The sequence below is a fragment of the Macaca thibetana genome, chromosome 1 (genome assembly GCF_024542745.1).
Source record: "Macaca thibetana thibetana isolate TM-01 chromosome 1, ASM2454274v1, whole genome shotgun sequence".
In the NCBI taxonomy this organism is placed as follows: Eukaryota; Metazoa; Chordata; class Mammalia; order Primates; family Cercopithecidae; genus Macaca; species Macaca thibetana.
In genome coordinates this window covers 123,761,679-123,783,817 of record NC_065578.1, presented here as the reverse complement: position 1 = coordinate 123,783,817, position 22,139 = coordinate 123,761,679, and the positions used below count along the sequence as shown (strand labels likewise).

The following is a 22,139-nucleotide window of genomic DNA, read 5'->3' as shown; positions in this document are numbered from 1 at the left end:
ATCATCTTGCCTCAGCCTTGCAAAGTTCTGGGATTACACAAGTGAACCACCATGACCAGCCTTCAATTCGTTTTTCTTTTCTTTTCTTTTTTTTTTTTTTTTTTTGAGACAGGGCCTTACTCTGGTGCCCAGGCTGGAATGCAGTGGCACAATTGCAGCTCGCTGCAGCCTAACGTAAGCATCACACCTGGCTCAATTCTTTATAGAAGGAATCTAATAGAAATGTCAGGACCCTTAGAGACAGCAGCCAAATGGTAATTATTATTTTATTTTATTTTGGATAGAGTCTTGCTCTGTCACCCAGACTGGAGTGCAGTGGCACAATCTTGGCTGACTGTAACATCTGCCTCCTGGGTTCAAGCAATTCTTTTGTCTCAGCCTCCCAAGTAGCTGGAATTGCAGGCATGTGCCACCACACCTGGATACTTTTTGTATTTTTAGTAGAGACTGGGTTTCACCATATTGGCCAGGCTGGTCTCGAACCCCTGAACTCAAGAGATCCGCCCACCTCGGCTTCCCAAAGTGCTGGAATTACAGACATGAGCCACCGTGCCCAGCCCAAATGGTAATTCTACTGACTCCTTTATTCTCTACCTAGACAATGTTAAATAACATTCAGGTATTGACTTACATTCTTTTCAGTCTTCTGAAAAGGTATCTTTCTTTTAAACATTGGAGCAGCCTAGGACCCCCAGTATGGTCTCACCACCCCAGGAATACACCATACTTTCCCTTTGAGGCCTTTAAACACACTCTCTGAGACGTCCACCTCAACTGGAGTCCCGATTCCCTCCTTCTGCCTCACCTGCCATCCAAGCCAGATTTCCATGTCCTCTGGGAAACCTCCTTCCCTGGCTCCTCCAGGCCAGGGGCCCATCTTAACACCCACAAAGCCTGCTGCACTTAACCTCATCATAAACACATGTCTGTTTGAATCGAAACTCTCTGTTAATTCCCAGTACCTAGCTTGGATGTTGGCACTTAGCATGCTTTAATGAATAAATGGATATAAAGGAAGTGCTCAAGATGAGTAGGGAGTTACAGGGAGCCTTGGGATTTACAAGGTTTTACCATAAGTTTCTCTCCTTAGTCTCTGCCCTGTTCTCTTCAATAATCAAACTTCTTCAGAATGAGAAAGGATAATGTAGTTCTACATCATTTCTATCTCTTCCTAAAAGCTTAAAATTCCACTCAACAATATTCCATCCCATTCATCTTGTTCATTCTGGTAAGAGCAATTGCCATACCTAAAGGCAGGGAAACTACTGAAGACAACTGGGGCGGCCAGGAGTGGTGGCTCACGCCTGTAATCCCAGCACTTTGGGAGGCCGAGGAGGGTGGATCACGAGGTCAGGAGTTCGAGACCAGCCTGGCCAAAATGGTGAAACCCCATCTCTACTAAAAATAAAAAAATTAGCGGGGCATGGTAGCACACGCCTGTAATCCCAGCTACTCAGGAGGCTGAGGCAGGAGAATCACTTCAACCTGGGAGGCGGAGCTTGCAGTGAGCCAAGATCGCGCCATTGCACTCGAGCCTGGGTGACGGAGCGAGACTCTGTCTCCAAAAAAAAAAAAGACAACTGGGGCTATGTCTAAAGGACTCATGCCATATCTGACAAAAGATTTGTATCTAGAATGCATGAAAAACTCTAAAAACTCAACAGTAAAGCCGGGCACGGTGGCTCAAGCCTGTAATCCCAGCACTTTGGGAGGCCGAGACGGGCGGATCACGATGTCAAGAAATCGAGACCATCCTGGCTAACACGGTGAAACCCCATCTCTACTAAAAAAATACAAAAAACTAGCCGGGTGAGGTGGCGGGCACCTGTAGTCCCAGCTACTCCGGAGGCTGAGGCAGGAGAATGGTGTAAACCTGGGAGGCGGAGCTTGCAGTGAGCTGAGATCCGGCCACTGCACTCCAGCCTGGGCGACAGAGCGAGACTCCGTCTCAAAAAAAACAAAAACAAAAACAAAAACAAAACTCAACAGTAAAAAAACAAACACTCCAGTTAGAAAACGAGCAAAAGGGACGGGCATGGTGGCTCACACTTGTAATCTCAGCACTTTGGGGGGACGAGGCTTGTGGATCACTTGAGGCCAGTAGTTCGAGACCAGCCTCACCAACATGGCGAACCCCATCTCTACCAAAAATACAAATATTAGCCAGGTATGGTGGCGTGCACTTGTAGTCCCAGCTACTTGGGAGGTTGAGGCAGGAGAATCGCTTGAACATGGGAGGTGGAGGTTTTGGTGAGCTGAGGTCATGTCACTGCATTCCAGCCTGGGTGACAGCATGAGACTCAGTCTCAAAAAAAAAAAAAAAAAAAAAAAAAAAAAGGGAGCCAGGTGTGTTGGCTCACGCCTGTAATCCCAGCACTGTGGGAGGCCAAGGTAGGCAGATCATTTGAAGTCAGGAGTTTGAGACCAGCCTGGCCAACATGGTGAAACCCCATCTCTACTAAAAATACAAAAAATTAGCCAGGCCTGGTGGCACATACTTGTAATCCAGCTACTTGGGAGACTGAGGCAGGAGAATCACTTGAATCCGGGAGGTTGCAGTGAGCCGAGATTGCGCCACTGCAGTCACTCCACCCTGGACAACAAGAGCGAAACTCCATCTCAAAAAAAAGAGTCTGATCAAGCCTCTAGGTCTCTCATCAGTTTATAGGAGATACAAGGAACAGAAGAACAAGTTTAAAAATACTATAGGCCAGGCGCGGTGGCTAACGCCTGTAGTCCCAGCACTTTGGGAGGCCAAGCTGTATCGGGAGAACCCGCTCCCGATGTTTAACGTGGGTTCTTTTCTATTTCCTAAGTGTCTCGGCTGGGTTGAGAAATAAAGGGAAAGAACACAAGAGAGAGAGATTTAAAGCTGGGTGTACGGGGGAGACATCACATGTCCGCAGGATCCGTGATGTTCCCCGAGCCGTAAAACCAGCAAGTTTTTATTAGCGATTTTCAAAAGGAGAGGAGTGCACGAATAGGGTGTGGGTCACAGAGATCACATGCTTCACAAGGTAATAAAATATCACAAAGCAAATGGAGGCGGGGTGAGATCACAGGACCACCGGATGAGGAGAAATTAAATTGCTAATGAAGTTTCGGCACACATTGCCATTGATAACATCTTATCAGGAAACAGGGTTTGAGAGCAGGTAACCTGTCCGACCACAATTTATTAGGTGGGAATTTTCCCATCCTAGTAAGCCTGGGAGCACCATAGGAGACCAGGGCTTATTTCATCCCATCAGCTTCAACCATAAAAGACGGGACACCTTAAAAGGGGCCGTCTATAGGCCTACCTTCAGGACGCATTCTCTTTCTCAGGGATGTTCCTTGCTGAGAAAAAGAATTCAGCGATATTTCTCCTATTTGCTTATGAAAGAGGAGGAATATAGCTCTGTTCCATCCGTCTCACCGGCGGCCAGTTCAAAGTTACTTCTCTTGTTCCCTGAACATCGCTGTTATCCTGTTCTTTTTTTTTTTTTTTTTTTTTGAGGCGGAGTCTCGCTCTGTCGCCCGGGCTGGAGTGCAGTGGCCGGATCTCAGCTCACTGCAAGCTCCGCCTCCCGGGTTCACGCCATTCTCCTGCCTCAGCCTCCCGCGTAGCTGGGACTACAGGCGCCGCCACCACGCCCGGCTAATTTTTTGTATTTTTAGTAGAGACGGGGTTTCACTGTGTTAGCCAGGATGGTCTCGATCTCCTGACCTCGTGATCCGCCCGTCTCGGCCTCCCAAAGTGCTAGGATTTCAGGCTTGAGCCACCGCGCCCGGCCCCTGTTCTTTTTTTTAAGATGCCCAGATTTCATATTGTTCAAACACACATGCTCTACAAACAATTTGTGAAGTTGACACAATCACAGGGTCCTGAAGCGACATTCATCCTTCTCAGTTTACAAAGAAGATGACGGGATTAAGAGATTAAAGTAACAACAGGCATAGGAAAACACAGGGGTATTCATTGGGGAAGTGATAAGTGTCCATGAAATCTTCACAGTTTATGTTCAGAGATTACAGTAAAGTCAGGTACAAGAAATTATAAAAGTATTAATTTTGGGAACTAATAAATGTCCATGAAATCTTCACAATTTATGTTCTTCTGCCACGGCTTCAGCCGGTCCCTCCGTTTGGGGTCCCTGACTTCCCGCAACAAAGCTGGGTAGATCACTTAAACTCAGGAGTTCAAGACCAGCCTGGCCAACATGGCAAAAATCCCTCTCTACAAAAAGATACAAAAATTAGCTGGGCATGGTGGCATGTGCCTGCAGTCCCAGCTACTCCAGAGGCTGAGGCTAGGACCACAGGCACACATTACCTCTAATAGTTACTCATTTGTTTGTTTCTTTGGCAAGAGCAGCTAAAAATTATGAAAAAATTCAAACATACAAGAGGAGAAGGAAGAATGTAATAAACGTCCACATACCCATCATCCTGCTTGAATTGCTTGAATCCAGGAGGTGGAGATTGCAGTAAGCTGTGATCATGCCACTGAACTTCAGCCTGGGTGACAGAGCCAGACCCTGTCTCAAACAAACAAATACACACCACTACAATAATAAAAATCCAGAATGTGGGAAATCTTATAGAGCAAATGACCTGTCTCCTCAACAGACCCATTGAGAGAGACAGACTATGGATTAGAAAGAATTGGGAAACACATTAACCGAACCAAATACAATGCAGTGTGTGACCTTTGCTGATCCTGATTTGAACCTATCAAGAGAAAAATACAGTTTTTGAGAAAACTAGAGAAATGTGAACAGTGACTGGATGTGTAATGATATTGAGAAATAATTTTTTATTTTTAGGTGTGATAATGGCATTGGGCATTATTTAAAAAGAGAGTCTTTGTTTTTTAATCACATTAAATTATTTACTGTAAATACCTAAGTATTTAAAGATGATACAATATAATGAATGTCTGCATTATAGTAATTTAGAGTGGGAAGGCATGGATAACACAAGATGATCAGCCAGGTGCAGTGGCTCAGCCGGGCGCGGTGGCTCACGCCTGTGATCCCAGCACTTTGGGAGGCTGAAGTGGGCAGATCACCTGAGGTCAGGAGTTCAAGACCAGCCTGGCCAACATGTGAAACCCCGTTATCTACTAAAAATACAAAAATTAGCTGGGCTTCATGGCAGATGCCTGTAATCCCAGCTATTCAGGAGGCTGAAGCGAGAGAATCTCTTGACCATGGGAGGCTGATGTTACAGTGAGCCGAGATCATGTCATTTCACTCCAGCCTGGGCAACAGAGCGAGATTGTCTCAAAACAAAACAAAACAAAACAAAAAAAGATCAGGGCCAGGCGCAGTGGGTCACGCCTGTAATCTCAGCAGTTTGGGAGGCCAAGGTGGGCAGATCACCTGAGGTCAGGAGTTCGAGACCAGTCTGGCCAACGTGGTGAAACCCCATCTCTACTAAAAATACAAAAATTAGCCAGACATGGTGGTGTGTGCCTGTAATCCCAGCTACCTGGGAAGCTGAAGCAGGAGAATCGCTGGAACCCAGGAGGCAGAGGTTGCAGGCCGAGACTGCACCACTGCACTCCAGCCTAGGCGACGGGAGCCAAACTCCTTCTCAAAAAAAAAAAAAAAAAAAAAAAAAAAAGAGCCGGGCGCGGTGGCTCAAGCCTGTAATCCCAGCACTTTGGGAGGCCAAGACGGGCGGATCACGAGGTCAGGAGATCGAGACCATCCTGGCTAACACAGTGAAACCCCTTCTCTACTAAAAAATCCAAAAAACTAGCCGGGCGAGGTGGCGGGCGCCTGTAGTCCCAGCTACTCGGGAGGCTGAGGCAGGAGAATGGCGTGAACCCGGGAGGCGGAGCTTGCAGTGAGCTGAGATCCGGCCACTGCACTCCAGCCCGGGCGACAGAGCGAGACTCTGCCTCAAAAAAAAAAAAAAAAAAAAAAAAAGAGAGAGAGAAAGTAAAAAGGGGCCGGGCGCTGTGGCTCACACCTGTAATCCCAGCACTTTGAGAGGCCAAGGTGGGCAGATCACAAGGTCAGGAGTTCGAGACCAGTCTGGCCAACATGGTGAAACCCTATCTCTACTAAAAATACAAAAAATTAGCCGGGTGTGGTGACACATGCCTGTAATCCCAGCTACCAGGGAGTCTGAGATAGGAGAATCCCTTGAACCCAGGAGGCAGATGTTGCAGTGAGTGGAGATCATGTCATTGTACTCCAGCCTGGGCGACAGAGCACGACTGTCTCAAAAAAAAAAAAAAAAGAGATGGTCAGATGTGGACGATCATTCAAGCAGGATGTGGTCAAGCAGTATGTGGGTGTTGATTACATTCTTCCTTCTCCTCTTACATGTTTGAAATTTTTCATAGTTTTTAGCTGTTCTTCCCAAAAAACAAAAACAAAAAAAAGAGTAACTGTGTGAGATGATGTATATATTAATTTGCTTCACTATAGTAACATTATGTATATCTTAAATATACACAATAAAATTAATTTTTTTAAAGAAAGAAATCTTTTTCACAATAAAAGCTTAAAATCCTATTCATGTTTATCCTGATCTTGGCGTCCTCTCATTATGTCTAACCCTATGTCACCGAAACGACTCCAAAAACAAGAGGCCCTCCTGTAACACACAACCCAGGCACCAGCAATGTGGAAAGGGTACCCACCCACCTGCCTCAGCCTCCTGAGTAGCTGCACCCACTTCTCTGTGCTGCACTCACAAAGATTCTACCCCACACCCCAGAACCAGGCTAGATGAGCAAGAATAGCAAAGCTGGGGAGTGTGCTGTGGGAAAAGTCTACCATATCACCTAGGATCTCCTGCCAACACCATGGCTTATAAGGCCATGTAGAAGGTTCTAGAAAGTTTGTTGAGGCTGGGCGCGGTGGCTCAAGCCTGTAATCCCAGCACTTTGGGAGGCCGAGATGGGCGGATCACGAGGTCAGGAGATTGAGCCCATCCTGGCTAACACGGTGAAACCCCATCTCTACTAAAAAGTACAAAAAACTAGCCGGGCGAGGTGGTGGGTGCCTGTAGTCCCAGCTACTCGGGAGGCTGAGGCAGGAGAATGGTGTGAACCCAGGAGGCAGAGCTTGCAGTGAGCTGAGATCCGGCCACTGCACTCCAGCCTGGGCGACAGAGCGAGACTCCGTCTCAAAAAAAAAAAAAAAAAAAAAAGAAAGTTTGTTGAGCTCAAGGACACCCTCAGAAAAGCTGTACTGCCAGTCCGTCAGGACAAAGGAGATAAGAGAGCATTGGGAGATGTCTATCCCATCGTTGGTCCTTCAAGCATTATCTCACACACTGCTCTCCAGTAAGTCTCTAAAAGACAGCATCGGGCAATTGCACTCATCTCAGAGAATCCTTCTCGCATTCCTGCATCCAGCCCTCCCACTTTCATCTTCCAAGTGTTTGACCAGCTGGCTCCATGCTCTGGATATCTGCTCCGTGCCATCCTCTGGCATGCTCTTAGGAGTCCCTTCCCTGACTTCCTGATTTTGATGTGTGGCAGACTCTCTACCCTCAATACTATCTGACCTAGAGGAATGTGTGCAACACATTGTTCATGGAAAAAAGTAATCGTAGAGTTGTGTGAATAACTCTATAACTATAGTATAATCCCCAGTTTTAAAAACAAATTCAACCACAATAGCAACAAAAACTTCTATTTAAGGCCAGGCGCAGTGGCTCAAGCCTGTAATCCCAGCACTTTGGGAGGTCAAGGAGGGCGGATCACTTGAGGCCTGGAGTTTGTGACCAACCTGGCCAACATGGTGAAACCCCATCTCTACTAAAAACACAAAAATTAGCTGGGCATGGTGGCACGCACCTGTAGTTCCAGCTACTCAGGAGGCTGAGGCAGGAGAATCGTTTGAACCTGGGAGGCAGAGGTTGCAGTGAGCTGAGATTGCATCACTGCACTCCAGCCTGAGCAACAGAGCGAGACTCTATCTCAAAAAACAAAACAAAAAAACCCCTCTATTTAAGTGGTCCTGTTTGCAATGACATGGAAGTGAATACGGGAGGATACTTATCAGAACACGTTACCTCAGAGGGGTGAGGATTTTTTATGAAACTTGACAAGCTGTTTCTAAAACTAGACCGGAAATGCGAATGTATAGTGTTCCAGTTACCTAGTGCTGTGTAACAAACTACACCAAAACTTAGTGGCTTAAAGCAATGACAACATCACTTTTGCCCACAAATCTGTCGTTTGGACAGGGCTCAGAAGGAATAGCTTGTCTCTGCTCGGTGTCAGTGGAGGCAGCTTAAAGGCTGGAGGCTAGAATCATCTGATAGCTCACTCACTCACAGGTCTGGAGACTCACGCTTCTGTCACTCGGACCTTCAGCTGGGGCTGGGGCCAGAACATCTACACATGACCTTTCCATATGGCTGCTTGGCTCCCTCACAACATGGTAGCTGGGTTCCAAGAGAGAGCAGCAAAGGTGAAGGCGTGTCACCTACTCCAGCCGACACTTGGCAGTCACACAGCATCACTTCCACCACATTCCAATTACTGAGCCAGTCACAAAGGCCTTCCCAGGTTCAAGGAAACAGGGACTAGACTCCATTTCTTTCATTTATGTATCTATCTATCTATTTATCTATCTATCTATTTATTTTTGAGATGGAGTCTCACTCTGTCACCCAGGCTGGAGTGCAATGGCATGATCTTGGCTCACTGCGACCTCCATCTCCTGGGTTCAAGTGATTCTCCCACCTCATCCTCCCACGTAGCTGGGATTACAGGCACCCGCCACCATGTCCAGCTAATTTTTTGTATTTTTAGTAGAGACGGAGTTCCCCCAGGTTGGCCAGGCTGCTCTCAAACTTCTGACATCAGGTAGTACACCTGCCTCAGCCTCCCAAAGTGCTGGAGTTACAGGTGTGACCCACCGCACCCAGCCTAATTTTTCTATTTTCAGTAGAGACAGGGTTTCATCATGCTGGCCAAGCTTGTCTTGAACTCCTGACCTCAAGTGATCTGCCCACCTAGGCCTCCCAAAGTGCTAGGATTACAGGCGTGAGCCACCACGCTCGGCTGACTCCACCTCTTGACAGGGAAGTTGTAAGATTCTGAAATAGTGTGTGGAACCAGAAACATTGTGGCCACGTTTGGAAAATACAATCTTCCATATATAGGAATAATTATTTTAATTAATAAAACCAGTAACAGAAGACTCTCAGCATTAGATTTCAAAATGTACTATATAATTACATTAACTAAAACTGTGTTATGGGTGCAGAAATAGACAAAAAGAATCAACAAAAGAGAACAAGCTGGACATGGTGACATGCGCCTATAATCTCAGCTACTCAGGTCACTAAGGTGGGAGGATCACTTGAGCCCAGGAGTTTGAGGCTGCAGTGAGCTAGCATCCTGCCACTGCACTCCAGCCTGGGTGACAGAGTGAGACTCTGTCTTAAAAAAAAAAAAAAAAAAAAAAAACCTAAAATTAAAATTTTTTAAAAAGAGAGGCTAAGGTCCAGAAATACACCCAACTATACAAAGAAAGTTAGTACACAATAAAAGCATATGATAAAACTGCAAAAGGAAACAGTTATAAGAAGAAGAAAATGGCAGTATATATTGAAATGACTGGCCATTCATTGGAAAACAAGCATATTAAATTAGATGCTATGTAAGGTGTTACTAACTGCCAACCAACCATTCCCAAACCTCTTTTCCCTTGCTCATCATAGGTAACTTCTATCCTTAATTTTATGGTCATGATTCTCTTGCTTTTTATTAATTATTTTTACCACATATGTATTTACCCATAAACAATATATTGTTCAGTTTTGCCTGACATTAAATATTTATAAATTGCATTGCACTGTATGTTTTCTTCTGTGTTTTGGCTTTTTAACTTTCTGAAGTTCATCCAATGGATATGTGTGGCTGTAGCTCATTAATTTCCACTGATCTATGACATTCCATCCAGTGACTATATCACAACTTATCATTCTAGGGTTTGTGGATATTGGATCATTTCCAGTTTTTACTAATGCAAGCAGTGAGACTATAAACTTTACTGCCTGTGTTTTTGGGCATATGTCTAAGAGAGCAATTACCGATATATTAAATGTAAATTGAAATACTCACATATTCAACTTCACCAAGTAATATTAAACTATTTTCCAAAACAGTTACACCAAATTACACTCCCACAACAGTGAATGAAAGCTTTTGTTGATTCATTACCATGTCAACCCTCAATATTGCCAGACGTTAAAACTTTTGCTGTGGCTCACACCTGTAATCCCAACAGTTTGGGAAGCCAAGGTGGGCAGATTGCTGGAGCTCAGGAGTTCAAGATCAGCCTGGGCAACAAGGTGACACTCCGTCTACACAAAAAATACAAAAAAAAATTAGCTGGGTGTGGTGGCGTGCCTGTGATCCCAGCTACTCAGGACGCTGAGGTGGGAGGATTGTTTGAGCCCAGGAGGTCAAGGCTGCAGTGAGCCATGATCATGCCATTGCACTCCAGCCTGGGTGACAGGGCAAGACCCTGCCTCAAAAAAAAAAAAAAAAAAGAAAAAAAAGAAAAGCCAATTTAGTGGGTGTGAAATGGTATCTTTTAAAATTTGCATTTTCCTGATTATCATATAGGGAATAACTTTTCATATGTTTATGAGCCATTTCTGCCTTTTTGTGAAATTCCCATCCATTTTTCTAGTTTGTTATCTTTTTTTTCTTTTTCTTTTTTTTTTCTTTTTTCTTTCTTTTTTTTTTTTTTTTTTTTTTTTTTTTTTTTGAGACGGAGTTTCGCTCTGCCGCCCAGGCTGGAGTGCAGTGGCCGGATCTCAGCTCACTGCAAGCTCCGCCTCCCGGGTTCACGCCATTCTCCTGCCTCAGCCTCCCGAGTAGCTGGGATTACAGGCACCCGCCACCTCGCCCGGCTAGTTTTTTGTATTTTTTAGTAGAGACGGGGTTTCACCGTGTCAGCCAGGATGGTCTCGATCTGGTGACCTCGTGATCCGCCCGTCTCGGCCTCCCAAAGTGCTGGGATTACAGGCTTGAGCCACCGCGCCCGGCCTTTTTTTTTTTTTTTTTTTTTTTTTTTTTTTTTTTTTTGGCAGTCTCACTCTGTTGCCTAGGCTGGAGTGTAGTGGTGCTATCTTGGCTCACTGCAACGCGGGTTCAAGCGATTCTCCTACTTAAACCTCCCAAGTAGCTGGGACTACAGGTGTGCACCACTATGCGCAGCTAATGTTAATTTTTGTATTTTAAGTGGAGATAGAGTTTCACCATGTTGGCCAGGCTGGTCTCGAACTCCTGATCTCAAGTGATCTGCCCATCTCAAACACCCAAAGTGCTAGGATTACAGAAGTGAGCCACCATGCCCAGGTGGTTATCTTCTTTTGTAGGAAGTCTTCAAAAATTCCAGATAATAATCCTTTGTCAGTTATATGTCTTCAAAATATATTCTCCCAATTTGCAGTTTGTCTTTGTATTATTATTTATTATTGTATTGTATTGTATTTATTTTTTACTTATTTTTTTTGAGACAGGGTCTTACTCTGCTGCCCAGGTTGGAGTGCAGTGGCACCATCTATGCTCACTGCAACCTCTGCCTTCCAGGTTCAAGTGATTCTTCCACCTCACCCTCCCAAGTAGCTGGGATTACAAGCACGCGCCACCACAGCCCAGCTAATTTTTGTATTTTCAGTAGAGATGGAGTTTCACCATATTGGCCAGACTGGTCTTGAACTCCCGACCTCAAGTGATCCACCCACCACAGCCTCCCAAAGTGCTGAGATTACAGGCATGAGCCACTGTACCCAGCTGTTTGTTCGTTTATTTATTTTTGAGACAGAGTCTTACTGTCACTCAGGCTGGAGTGCAGAGGTGAAAAAAAAAAAAAAAAGAAGTCCAGGCACGGTGACTTACGCCTGTAATCCCAACACTTTGGGAGGCTCACTTTGGGAGGCTGAGATGGGCGGATCACTTGAGGTCAGGAGTTGGAGACCAGCCTGGCCAACATGGTGAAATCCCATCTCTACCAAAAATATAAAAAATTAGCTGTGTGTGGTGACATGAGCCTGTAATCCCAGCTACTCGGGAGGCTGAGGCAGGAGTATTGCTTGAACTCGGGAGGTGGAGGTTGCAGTGAGCAGAGATTGTGCCACTGCACTCCAGCCTGGGTGACAAAGCAAGACTCCGTCTTAAAAAATAAAAAATAAATCACTCCCAATCTTAGTAGGCAATGTGTAATAGTGTCCCAGATGAACAAATACCACTCCCTTTTTGGACATATTTCTCTCTCTTTGGCACACCTTAGTCTCTTAGTTTTCACCTATTTTACATATGCTTATCTTTCTGTGATTGGCCACAGGGGGAGTCTTTATTTACATAGGGTGAATCATCACTTCAGCCCCTGATTGGTTCCAGGCCAAGGTCCTGGCCCAAGCTTTCACTTCAGCCCCTGATTGGTTCCAGGCCAAGTTGTTGAGCCAAGCCTTCACCTCTGCCTCCAATTGGTTCTTTACACTATCATACCTCTTTCTGAGTGGTGCTTTCTCCAAGATAGCCTGCAGGCCCGGTCAGCACACTCCTCCCCTTCCCACTCCATAAGCCGCCCTCCTCACCCTCCCACTCAGCCTCATAGCTGGCAACCCTCTTTTGGGCTCCCTCTTTGCTGAGAGCTTTTCTGTTGCTTAATAAATCTGACTCGGGCCGGGCGCGGTGGCTCAAGCCTGTAATCCCAGCACTTTGGGAGGCCGAGACGGGCGGATCACGAGGTCAGGAGATCGAGACCATCCTGGCTAACACGGTGAAACCCCGTCTCTACTAAAAAATACAAAAAACTAGCCGGGCGCGGTGGCGGGCGCCTGTAGTCCCAACTACTCGGGAGGCTGAGGCAGGAGAATGGCGGGAACCCGGGAGGCGGAGCTTGCAGTGAGCTGAGATCCGGCCACTGCACTCCAGCCTGGGCGGCAGAGCGAGACTCCGTCTCAAAAAAAAATAAAATAAAATAAAAAAATAAATAAATCTGACTCTTGCTGGTCAGGAGTTCGAGACCAGCCTGGCCAACATGGTGAAACCCCATCTGTACTAAAAATGCAAAAAATTAGCCAGGCTCGGTGGCTGGCACCTGTAATCCCAGCACTTTGAGAAGCCAAGACGGGCAGATCATGAGGTCAAGAGATCGAGACCATCCTGGCCAACATGGTGAAATCCCATTTCTACTAAAAATACAAAAATTAGCCCAGCGTGGTGGCAGGCGCCTGTAATCCCAGCTACCCAGGAGTCTGAGGCAGGAGAATCGCTTGTACCCAGGAGGTGGAAGTTGCAGTGAGCCAAGACTGTGCCATTGCACTCCAGCTTGGCAACAGACTGAGACTCCCATCTCAAAAAAAAAAAAAAAAAAATAGCCGGGCGTGGTAGCAGTCACCTGTAGTTCTAGCTACTCGGGAGGCTGAGGCAGGAGAATCGCTTGAACCCAGGGGACGGAGATTGCAGTGAGCCGAGATTGCGCCACTGCACTCCAGTTCGGGCGATAGAGTGAGACTCCGTCTCAAAGAAATAAAAAAGAAAGAAAGAAAAAAGAAAACCTTCTTGCCAATATATCCTTATTCCCCCAACTCCACAATCTCCTGGCTTCCTCCAGTACTCATAGAAGCTGGTAATAGGGAAAGGCAGGCTGTAAAGGGCAATGGTGATGAGCTCAGGCAGCACTGCTGTCTTCTTTACAAAAGCACATTAATGATGAGCCTGGAGAACGTATTAGATGTCAGGATGGCAAATACAGTTTTGGTTGTAACATGTCCGCTGTGCAAAACAAAATATATCCATTTAAGAGGCTTGCAACCTGTAGTCCATGATCTCTCTGAAATTAGATGCAAAACTTGGTCTGTGTGTGCATTTTTCATGGTAGAGGGTCCATCGCTTTCGTCTGATTCATAACCTTAAAACGTCTTAAGGAAAAGGGTTAAGAACCCATAACCTGTTCAGTACAATGTTCCCTGAGGGTAAAAAGTTCCTCTGGCATCCAGCACTCCCGTGGGAGTCCATCAAAATTCCAGGGTTCACCGACTGCAGAACTATGGGGATGCAAATGCATTTGCAACTCCTTGGAAGGAAAGTACACACGGGAAATCAAGAAACACTAACAGGGAAAAAGCATTTTAGTTTAATGTGGTACAACTGCTGAGGTTTTGAGGCCTCCATCAAGAAGGAAAGAGCCCAGACTGCAGGTCTGTTGCGAGTGAGTGTGTCTGCAGGTTGTGTTAGGCATGTGGTGATTGTGATGGATGGGGGGGTTATAGGAGCTTACAGCGAACTTCCATCACTCCTATCCATCATTTTCTAGTTATTTTATCATCCATTGATTCTTCTCTTCCGGTAGCTCTGAGGACCGTAGACTAAACTGAAACACAAAAGGGGAGGGCAAAAGAAAAGACAGTTCCAAAGGGAGACGAGCACTCGTTCTTTTATCCTGCGGTCCCTTTAAGAGAAGAATCTCTTGGGACCTGCAGTCCCAACCGACCCCAGTTTTAACCGAAACCCAACCCGGACTTCCCCCTCTTGACTCAAATAAGACCAATTTTGGATTTTCCCTCCCCTATTGACCAATCAGATTCTGTTACCAGGCAGACTTCAGCGGCCGCCGGTACGAGCCCGGCGCCTTCTGTCTCCGGGGTGGCAGCAGTGACCAATGACAGAGCAGGCCGCCCGTGTATCTAGGCAGATCGCGGCTGTTACAACCATTCAGAAAAAGGAAAATAAAGCAACGCACGAGCCGGCTGGGCCAGGACCTTGGGGCTGGGCCGGAGTGGAGGTGGCTACGAGGTAGTTTCTCTTTCTCCCTTACCTTTATTGTTGCTTGTGTTGGAAGGCGACTGTTCAGAGGTAGGGAGGGGGCAAGATGAGTTGGGAGGAGAGCAGAAAAAGACTGTAGCTGTATTTTCAACAGCTTCTTCACCCATGTGCACGTGCCCGGAATCTGGGACCCCATTCCCCTGCCGGGTTTCTGACGCCCAGCCCATGAGTTCCGCTACCCCGCCCCACCCCCCCTCCACTTTGCAGAAACCGGGGATTGAATGGAGGGGGAAGGGAAGGAGGTGGGGGCGCGCCTCAGGATGGGCTGTTGTGGGAGATGACGTAGGGACCGGCGACGTGGGGAGGGGGAGCAGCGGGGGAAGTCGTGGAGAGATTAAGTAATGAGAACTTGGGCCCAGTTTTTTTTCCAAGCCTAGAAAGGCAGAATATGTTCGTATCCTTTCTGACCTCCCAAGCATATGCAATGGTGAGGAGTATTTTTGAGAATTAGAGAACTTTGTTTTGTGGCTGTTATTGTTGTTTTTGAGGGGGAGGAGGGCAGTATGGGGTCAGAGGCAGAAATGAAAATTTCTTGCTAACATGGATTCCCAATCCCCCTATCTCTTCCTTTACAGTTTTCCAGATTTAGGAGACTTCAAAAAGGTGGGGCAGATAGAATGGAGATGGCAAAGATCTCTTTGGGTATATATGGGCCTGGCGAAGTAATGGAATAATTTCTAATTTTCGGAGAAGGCAAGTGGTGAGAAAAAGACCACTGGGGAAATTCGGAGGCTTTGTTTCTGTTTCTCTGCCTTTCTGGGTAAAGAGATGAGGAGTGCCCTGGGGCCTTCAGGGGAAGGGAAGGCCAGTGTGAGTTACATCTTTATGCCTGTCCCTCTCAATTCTAGCCCTCATGCCGGGATGGCAGAAGATGAGCCTGATGCTAAGAGCCCCAAGACTGGGGGAAGGCCCCCTCCAGGTGGTGCTGAGGCTGGGGAACCTACCACCCTTCTTCAAAGGCTCCGAGGTACCATTTCGTAAGTACTGATCACATCTCCAAATCCTGTCCAAGACCTGAGTATAGATCCCTGCAGCACTTCACTTTGGCTGTAGATGAACTGCCTCTCAGCAAGGGCATGGGAGCAGAGGGAGATTCTTGGCCATGGTAGCAATGCTTGAGCACCTGCTGGGCATTTCAGCCCTTTTCCCTCCTTAGCAGTCAGATAAAGAGAGGGAGAAAACCTCGTGTGTGACCTCCAGCTTTCTCCTATTCCCCACAGCAAGGCCGTGCAGAACAAAGTAGAGGGAATCCTGGTAAGTGTGTTGGGGAAGAGGGCAATAGAGGGATGGAAATGCTGAGGGAGGAGGATGTGAGGATGATGGGCATCAACAAAACATTGATGTGGGAGAGGTAGGGTCTATCTTGTCAGAAGATCCTTGGCTTTGCAAACTTGCTGCCAGTTTGACTTTGTGCCTCTCACTCGATCTCTGTGAGCGCTTGTGTAGAAGCCCAGCAGAGATGAATTCAGAGCTGATCTCCTCTACTCCCCTCCTCGATGTGGTAGCCTACAGGGCCCCTCAGAGCACCTAGTGTCAAATAATTTTTTTTTTTTTTTCTCGAGATGGAGTCTCGCTCTGTGGTCCAGGATGGAGTGCAGTGGTGCGATCTCAGCTCACTGCAAGCTCCACCTCCCGGGTTCACACCATTCTCCTGTCTCAGCCTCCCCAGTAGCTGGGACTACAGGCGCCTGTCACCACGCCCGGCTAATTTTTTTTGTATTTTTAGTAGAGACGGGATTTCACTGTATTAGCCAGGATGGTCTCGATCTCCTGACCTCGTGAACCGCCCACCTTGGCCTCCCAAAGTGCTGGGATTATAGGCGTGAGTCACCGCGCCCAGCCTTATCAAATAATTTCTAAGGTCCTTTTTCAGTCTGACACCCTCTAAGTCAGCTAGACTTTGGGGTGGGAATCAGAGGGTCCTACATTGGGTCCTTCTTGGCCTTATTATTTCTCCTGCCTCTGTTTTGTCCTATCTCAGCAAGATGTACAGAAATTTTCTGACAATGACAAGCTGTATCTCTACCTTCAGCTCCCCTCAGGACCCAGCACTGGAGACAAAAGGTAGGTTTGATGGTATTTTTAGATGGCAGAGGTTCTGATTCTTAGAGAAAGGTTCACTGGGAAGGGGTGAGGTAAATAGGAAGACTCGTAACTGCTGTCCTTGATGAAGAGGTAAGGTCCCCACCCTGACTTGGTTTACCAGGGAAAGGTAGATTCTGGGTGAACTACTTTGGTCCAGCACTACTGAAGTGGTAGTTTGGGAAGAACCAGGACAACTGTTAGGGTCTTAGTAATGCTTGTTCCTTTTGTTTCTGTAGCTCAGAGCCAAGTACACTGAGCAATGAGGAGTACATGTATGCCTATAGGTGGATCCGCAACCACCTGGAAGAGCACACTGACACCTGTCTGCCAAAGCAAAGTGTTTATGATGCCTATCGGTGGGTGGAAGGGTGGGTGGTGGGGTGAGTGGATTGGTTGGCATAGGACCCCCTCACCCATGAAGAGCTTCCTGCCTTGATTAAAGCCTGCCTTCTTAAAGGGTTCCTCACACTTGATCCCTAGGGACCCTTCGAGCCTACCCATGGCCTCCTTCTCTGAGTATGTTCCCACTCTGCTCCCCTCTCACTCAGGAAGTACTGTGAGAGTCTCGCCTGTTGCCGCCCACTCAGCACAGCCAACTTTGGCAAGATCATCAGAGAGATCTTCCCTGACATCAAAGCTCGAAGGCTTGGTGGCCGGGGCCAGTCCAAGTATCCTTGACTAGAGAGGTTGGGGGTGGAGACCCAGGAGTGGAACAGCTTAACTTGCTCAAGGGGTTTGGAGATTGCCATGTGTTGGCTGCTCTTTAACTTGCATCAGATATTGCTACAGTGGCATACGAAGGAAGACCTTGGTGTCTATGCCACCCCTGCCTGGACTTGACCTAAAGGGTTCTGAGAGTGTAAGTACCAAATCACCCTCCAATTCTACTCTTCTCTCCCAGGTAAAAGGCAGAGGTCTTTGGGGCATGTTTTGAGGGCTAACAGCCTCAGTCATTATGTACGTAGCTTCTAGGTATGATGTTCCCTTCTGCCAACCCTGCAGCTGAGGCAGAGGATGAAGAGAACTTGTGGGCTTCTGCAGTGGGATAGGTAGAGGCTACTCCCATCCCCAGTCTGGTCTCAGCTTTGGTCAACAGTCTTAGGTCACTTCAAGAGAGGGGACAAGGGTTATTTAATTTGGAGAGTGATTGGGCATGTCCTTCCCCACTTCAGCCAGAAATGGGCCCAGAAGTAACCCCAGCACCTCGAGATGAACTGGTGGAGGCAGCCTGTGCCCTGACGTGTGACTGGGCAGAGCGGATCCTGAAACGGTCCTTCAGTTCCATCGTTGAGGTCGCCCGCTTCCTGCTACAGCAGCATCTCATCTCTGCCCGATCTGCACATGCCCATGTGCTTAAGGCCATGGGGCTTGCTGGTGGGTGGACCCTCTCTTATGTCTCAGCAACCCTGACCCACTTTCAGCTTCAGTGACCCTCCCACACACAGAATAGAGACACCTTGGATTTGCCCTCTCTTCCTGGAGACCCTTCTAAGACATGCTTTAGCACCCCATTTCCTGTCTCTACCAGTCAGTGAATCAGAATTGCCTCACTCTCCTATTCCTCAGTTTCTTCCTCACCTTCACTCTATTACCTTTTTGGCACCTCTGCAGAAGAGGATGAACATGCACCTCGGGAACGGTCATCTAAACCAAAGAATGGTGTAGAGAACCCAGAGGGTTCACAAGCCCATAAGAAGCTGGAGAGACCGGCCCAGGTAAGGAAGTCAGTGGCCCTGACTTCGCTGTCCTGGGCTGGGGGCTTAGTATATCCTTTTCCTATTGGGTCCCATGCTTTTCCACTTCCTGTGCCTCTGGTGTCTATGTTTCCTCCAGTATTCAGTCTTCACACTTTACTGTGTTCCTCTCTTTACCTTTTAGCCTCCTAAGGATCTGGAAGCCCGAACTGGGGCTGGCCCTCTCGCACGTGGAGAGCGGAAGAAGAGTGTAGTTGAGAGCTCAGCCCCAGGAGCCAATAACCTGCAGGTTAACGCCCTAGTGGCTCGGCTGCCTCTGCTCCTTCCCCGGGCCCCTCGCTCGCTTATTCCACCAATCCCAGTCTCTCCACCTATTCTGGCCCCCAGGCTTTCTTCAGGTGCCCTGAAAGTGGCTACACTGCCTCTGTCTAGTAGGGCCGGGGCACCCTCAGCAGCTGTACCCATCATTAACATGATCTTACCAACTGTTCCTGCTTTGCCTGGACCTGGACCTGGGCCTGGGCCTGGGCCTGGGCGAGTTCCACCTGGGGGACTCACTCAGCCCCGGGGCACAGAGAACAGAGAGGTAGGCATAGGTGGTGACCCAGGACCACATGACAAGGGTGTCAAGAGGACAGCTGAAGTACCTGTGAGTGAGGCCAGTGGGCAGGATCCACCAGCTAAAGCAGCAAAGCAGGATATAGAGGATACAGCAAGTGATGCCAAAAGGAAACGGGGGCGCCCTCGAAAAAAGTCAGGTGGAAGTGGGGAAAGGAATTCTACCCCTCAGAAGTCAGCAGCTGCCATGGACTCTGCCCAGTCAAGGTTACCATGGGAGACATGGGGCTTAGGAGGGGAAGGCAACTCAGCTGGAGGGGCAGAAAGGCCAGGGCCAATGGGAGAGGCTGAAAAGGGGGCAGTGCTTGCCCAGGGTCAGGAAGATGGTACTGTTTTCAAAGGAGGAAGGGGCCCCAGTTCCCGGCATACCAAAGAAGCAGAAGATAAAATTCCCTTGGTCCCCTCAAAAGTGAGTGTCATCAGAGGCAGCAGAAGCCAAAAGGAGGCTTTTCCTTTGGCAAAGGGAGAGGTAGGCACTGCACCACAGGGTAATAAAGACTTAAAGGAGCATGTGCTTCAAAATTCCTTATCCCAGGAGCATAAAGACCCCAAAGCAACACCCCCATGATATAGGTCTGTGGGGAAGAGTGTTTATATCCCTACATTAACTTTGCCTAGTGGAGGCCCTTCTCTGCACTTGCTTCTCATTTGGCTATTCTTTTCCTAAAGAAGTCCATTCTCTTCTGTACAGACAGCCGAGTCATCCAGTCTACTTAGTACCTGGTTGCTGCCTCTGACCTTTTCAGCTTGATACCCTTGGCTTTAGTATAACCAATAAATCTGTAGTGACCTTACCTGTATTCCCTGTGCTATCCTGTGGGAAGGTAGGAATGGGCTATGATGAATGTATAGGTTAGGGATCTTTTGGTTTTAAATCACAGAAAACCTAATTCAAACTGGCTTAAAATAAAAAGGGTTTATTGGTTCATGTAACTGGAAAGTCCATAGGTAGTGCTGGCTCCAGGTGAAGCCTGACGCAGTAGCTCAGTATGTCTCTAAATACCGGACTGATTTTTTTTCTCACTGTTGCGTCTTCTGTAGGACCATCTTAAGTCTGGGCCACTTAATGGCTGCTAGCATTCCTAGGATTACACGTTTCCCCATTTATGTCCAATCAAAAAAAGAAGGCATCTTTGTACCAGAAATCTCAGCAAAAGCCCTAACATTCACACTGATTAGGCCTGGGTCACATGTCCACCCCTGACCAATCATTGTGGCCAGGAGGATGGTACATGCTAATTTGCTTATTCTACACCATGGACTACACCTTTGGGGAAAAGGGTGGGGTCAGCCTCCCCAAAATCACATGGATTCCCCAAGTGGAAACTAGGAGCATGCAGTTGCTTGGGTGGCCGCTGACACCAGGCTACTATTATTTTAGCTTGCTAAGTTGAGATCAGCTAGACCTGCTTTTTTTTCTCCTCAGTCTTGCATTTCCCTCAATACAAGCTATAGCCTCTTTCCTCTTGTTTCTAGTCTCAGAATGAAGGAGAGGGAAGCCATTTTCCTGTAGGGACTCTCCAGTCTCATTTAGACAATAGTCCCTTTTTTTCTGCCTCCATCTTAGAGATGGAGCTCCTTTTCCTGTTTCTTAATTTTTGTTTTCTCCTCATTCCTGCTTCCCTATCTCTCCCTATTGCCAGTTCCACCAGCTAGCATGAAAGACTTCCTAGCCATTAAATCTATTCTGTAGCCACCAGGTGGCAGCATCTTGTCATACGTGTCAGGACTTAGGACTGCGGGGTTTAGGTTAGATGTCACAGAAAGAGCTAGTTCTGTGGTCAGGCAGCACCAATGAGAACGGAATGCAGACCCTCCAGATGTATCCTTGGGAGAAGCAGTAAACCAACTAATATTTATTGAAGACCTACTTTGTCCTCTACATAGGGTAGCTTCTGTCAGGGAATCTTGGTTCTTCCCCAAAAACACTGATTTTCTTTCAGGGAGACTTCATGTGTTCATTTATTTCCACCAGAGCAGATTTAAAGAAATTATAATATGTAATGTTTGGTATCTATAAAGAGTATATCTAATGTGAATAAATTATGAAGCATACTAATGAGTACCTATGACCCACAACACAATTTATACATTAAAACATTTGAAATACCATTGCGTTTGTGTTCCTCCCTAGCCTGTCCCCTGCCTCTTCTTAGCAGTAACCACTGTCCTTAACTTTCATGTCTATTATCTGCTATAGATTTTTTAAACCGTATATGTATATATACAGCCCAAGCTGATGTCTCTGAATTTACAGCTCTTATGCGGTAGAGTATCATGACTTAGTTCTTTTTGTTTTACAATATGTCTTATGTTGTTTTGTCCTTGCTTTGTGAGTTTTGACTTGTGCAGCTAACTCCTACTCACATCTACAGGGAAGTCATCTCTGATTCTTGCCTGACACACATGATCTCTCTCTGGGCTCCCTTAGCACTCTGTGCTCACTACTTATATAACTCACAGTGTGCTGTGATCATTTATTTGTCCGTCTCCCCAGCTAGAATGTTTGAAGTTGGGGTCTGAGTAAACCAGCTTCTAAAAAATGCCTGATACTTAAAAAACAAGAGGGAAAATATCAAAACCACAGGAAAGGACTCCTACTTCTGACAGCATGGATAAGAGAAAGGGCTATCCCATTAAAATACAACTAGATTCTAGATAAATCACAGCAAACATACTTTTTAGCACATTGCTGAGTTTATTAGAAAGATAAATCACTAAAAAAAAAAAGTACAGGCCAGGCACCGTGGCTCACGCCTGTAATCCCAGCACTTTGGGAGGCCGAGGTAGGCAGATTATGAGGTCAGGAGATGGAGACCATCCTGGCTAACACGGTGAAACCCCGTCTCCACTAAAAATACCAAAAATTAGCCGGGCATGGTGCCAGGCGCCTGTAGTCCCAGCTACTCAGAAGACTGAAGCAGGAGAATGGTGTGAAC

At 47.0% G+C, this 22,139-nt stretch overlaps 1 protein-coding gene across 4 annotated transcripts; it reads left to right on the top strand.

Moving 5' to 3' along the window:
- Positions 1–14,644: 14,644 nt before the first annotated feature.
- Positions 14,645–21,312, top strand: RFX5 (regulatory factor X5). Of its 4 annotated transcripts, none has more exons than XM_050750008.1 (11): positions 14,645–14,773; positions 15,379–15,406; positions 15,652–15,780; positions 16,024–16,057; positions 16,785–16,867; positions 17,125–17,244; positions 17,437–17,556; positions 17,666–17,747; positions 18,061–18,262; positions 18,500–18,603; positions 18,767–21,312. In XM_050750008.1, the coding sequence occupies exons 3-11, from the start codon at positions 15,665–15,667 to the stop codon at positions 19,766–19,768; spliced, it is 1,863 nt and encodes a 620-aa protein (XP_050605965.1). In that variant the 5' UTR covers positions 14,645–14,773; positions 15,379–15,406; positions 15,652–15,664; the 3' UTR covers positions 19,769–21,312. The 4 variants fall into 4 exon arrangements, with proteins under 4 accessions (XP_050605965.1, XP_050605969.1, XP_050605970.1 ...); XM_050750012.1 differs by having other exon boundaries at positions 15,379–15,496; XM_050750013.1 differs by having other exon boundaries at positions 15,379–15,503.
- The last annotated feature ends 827 nt before the right edge of the window (positions 21,313–22,139 follow it).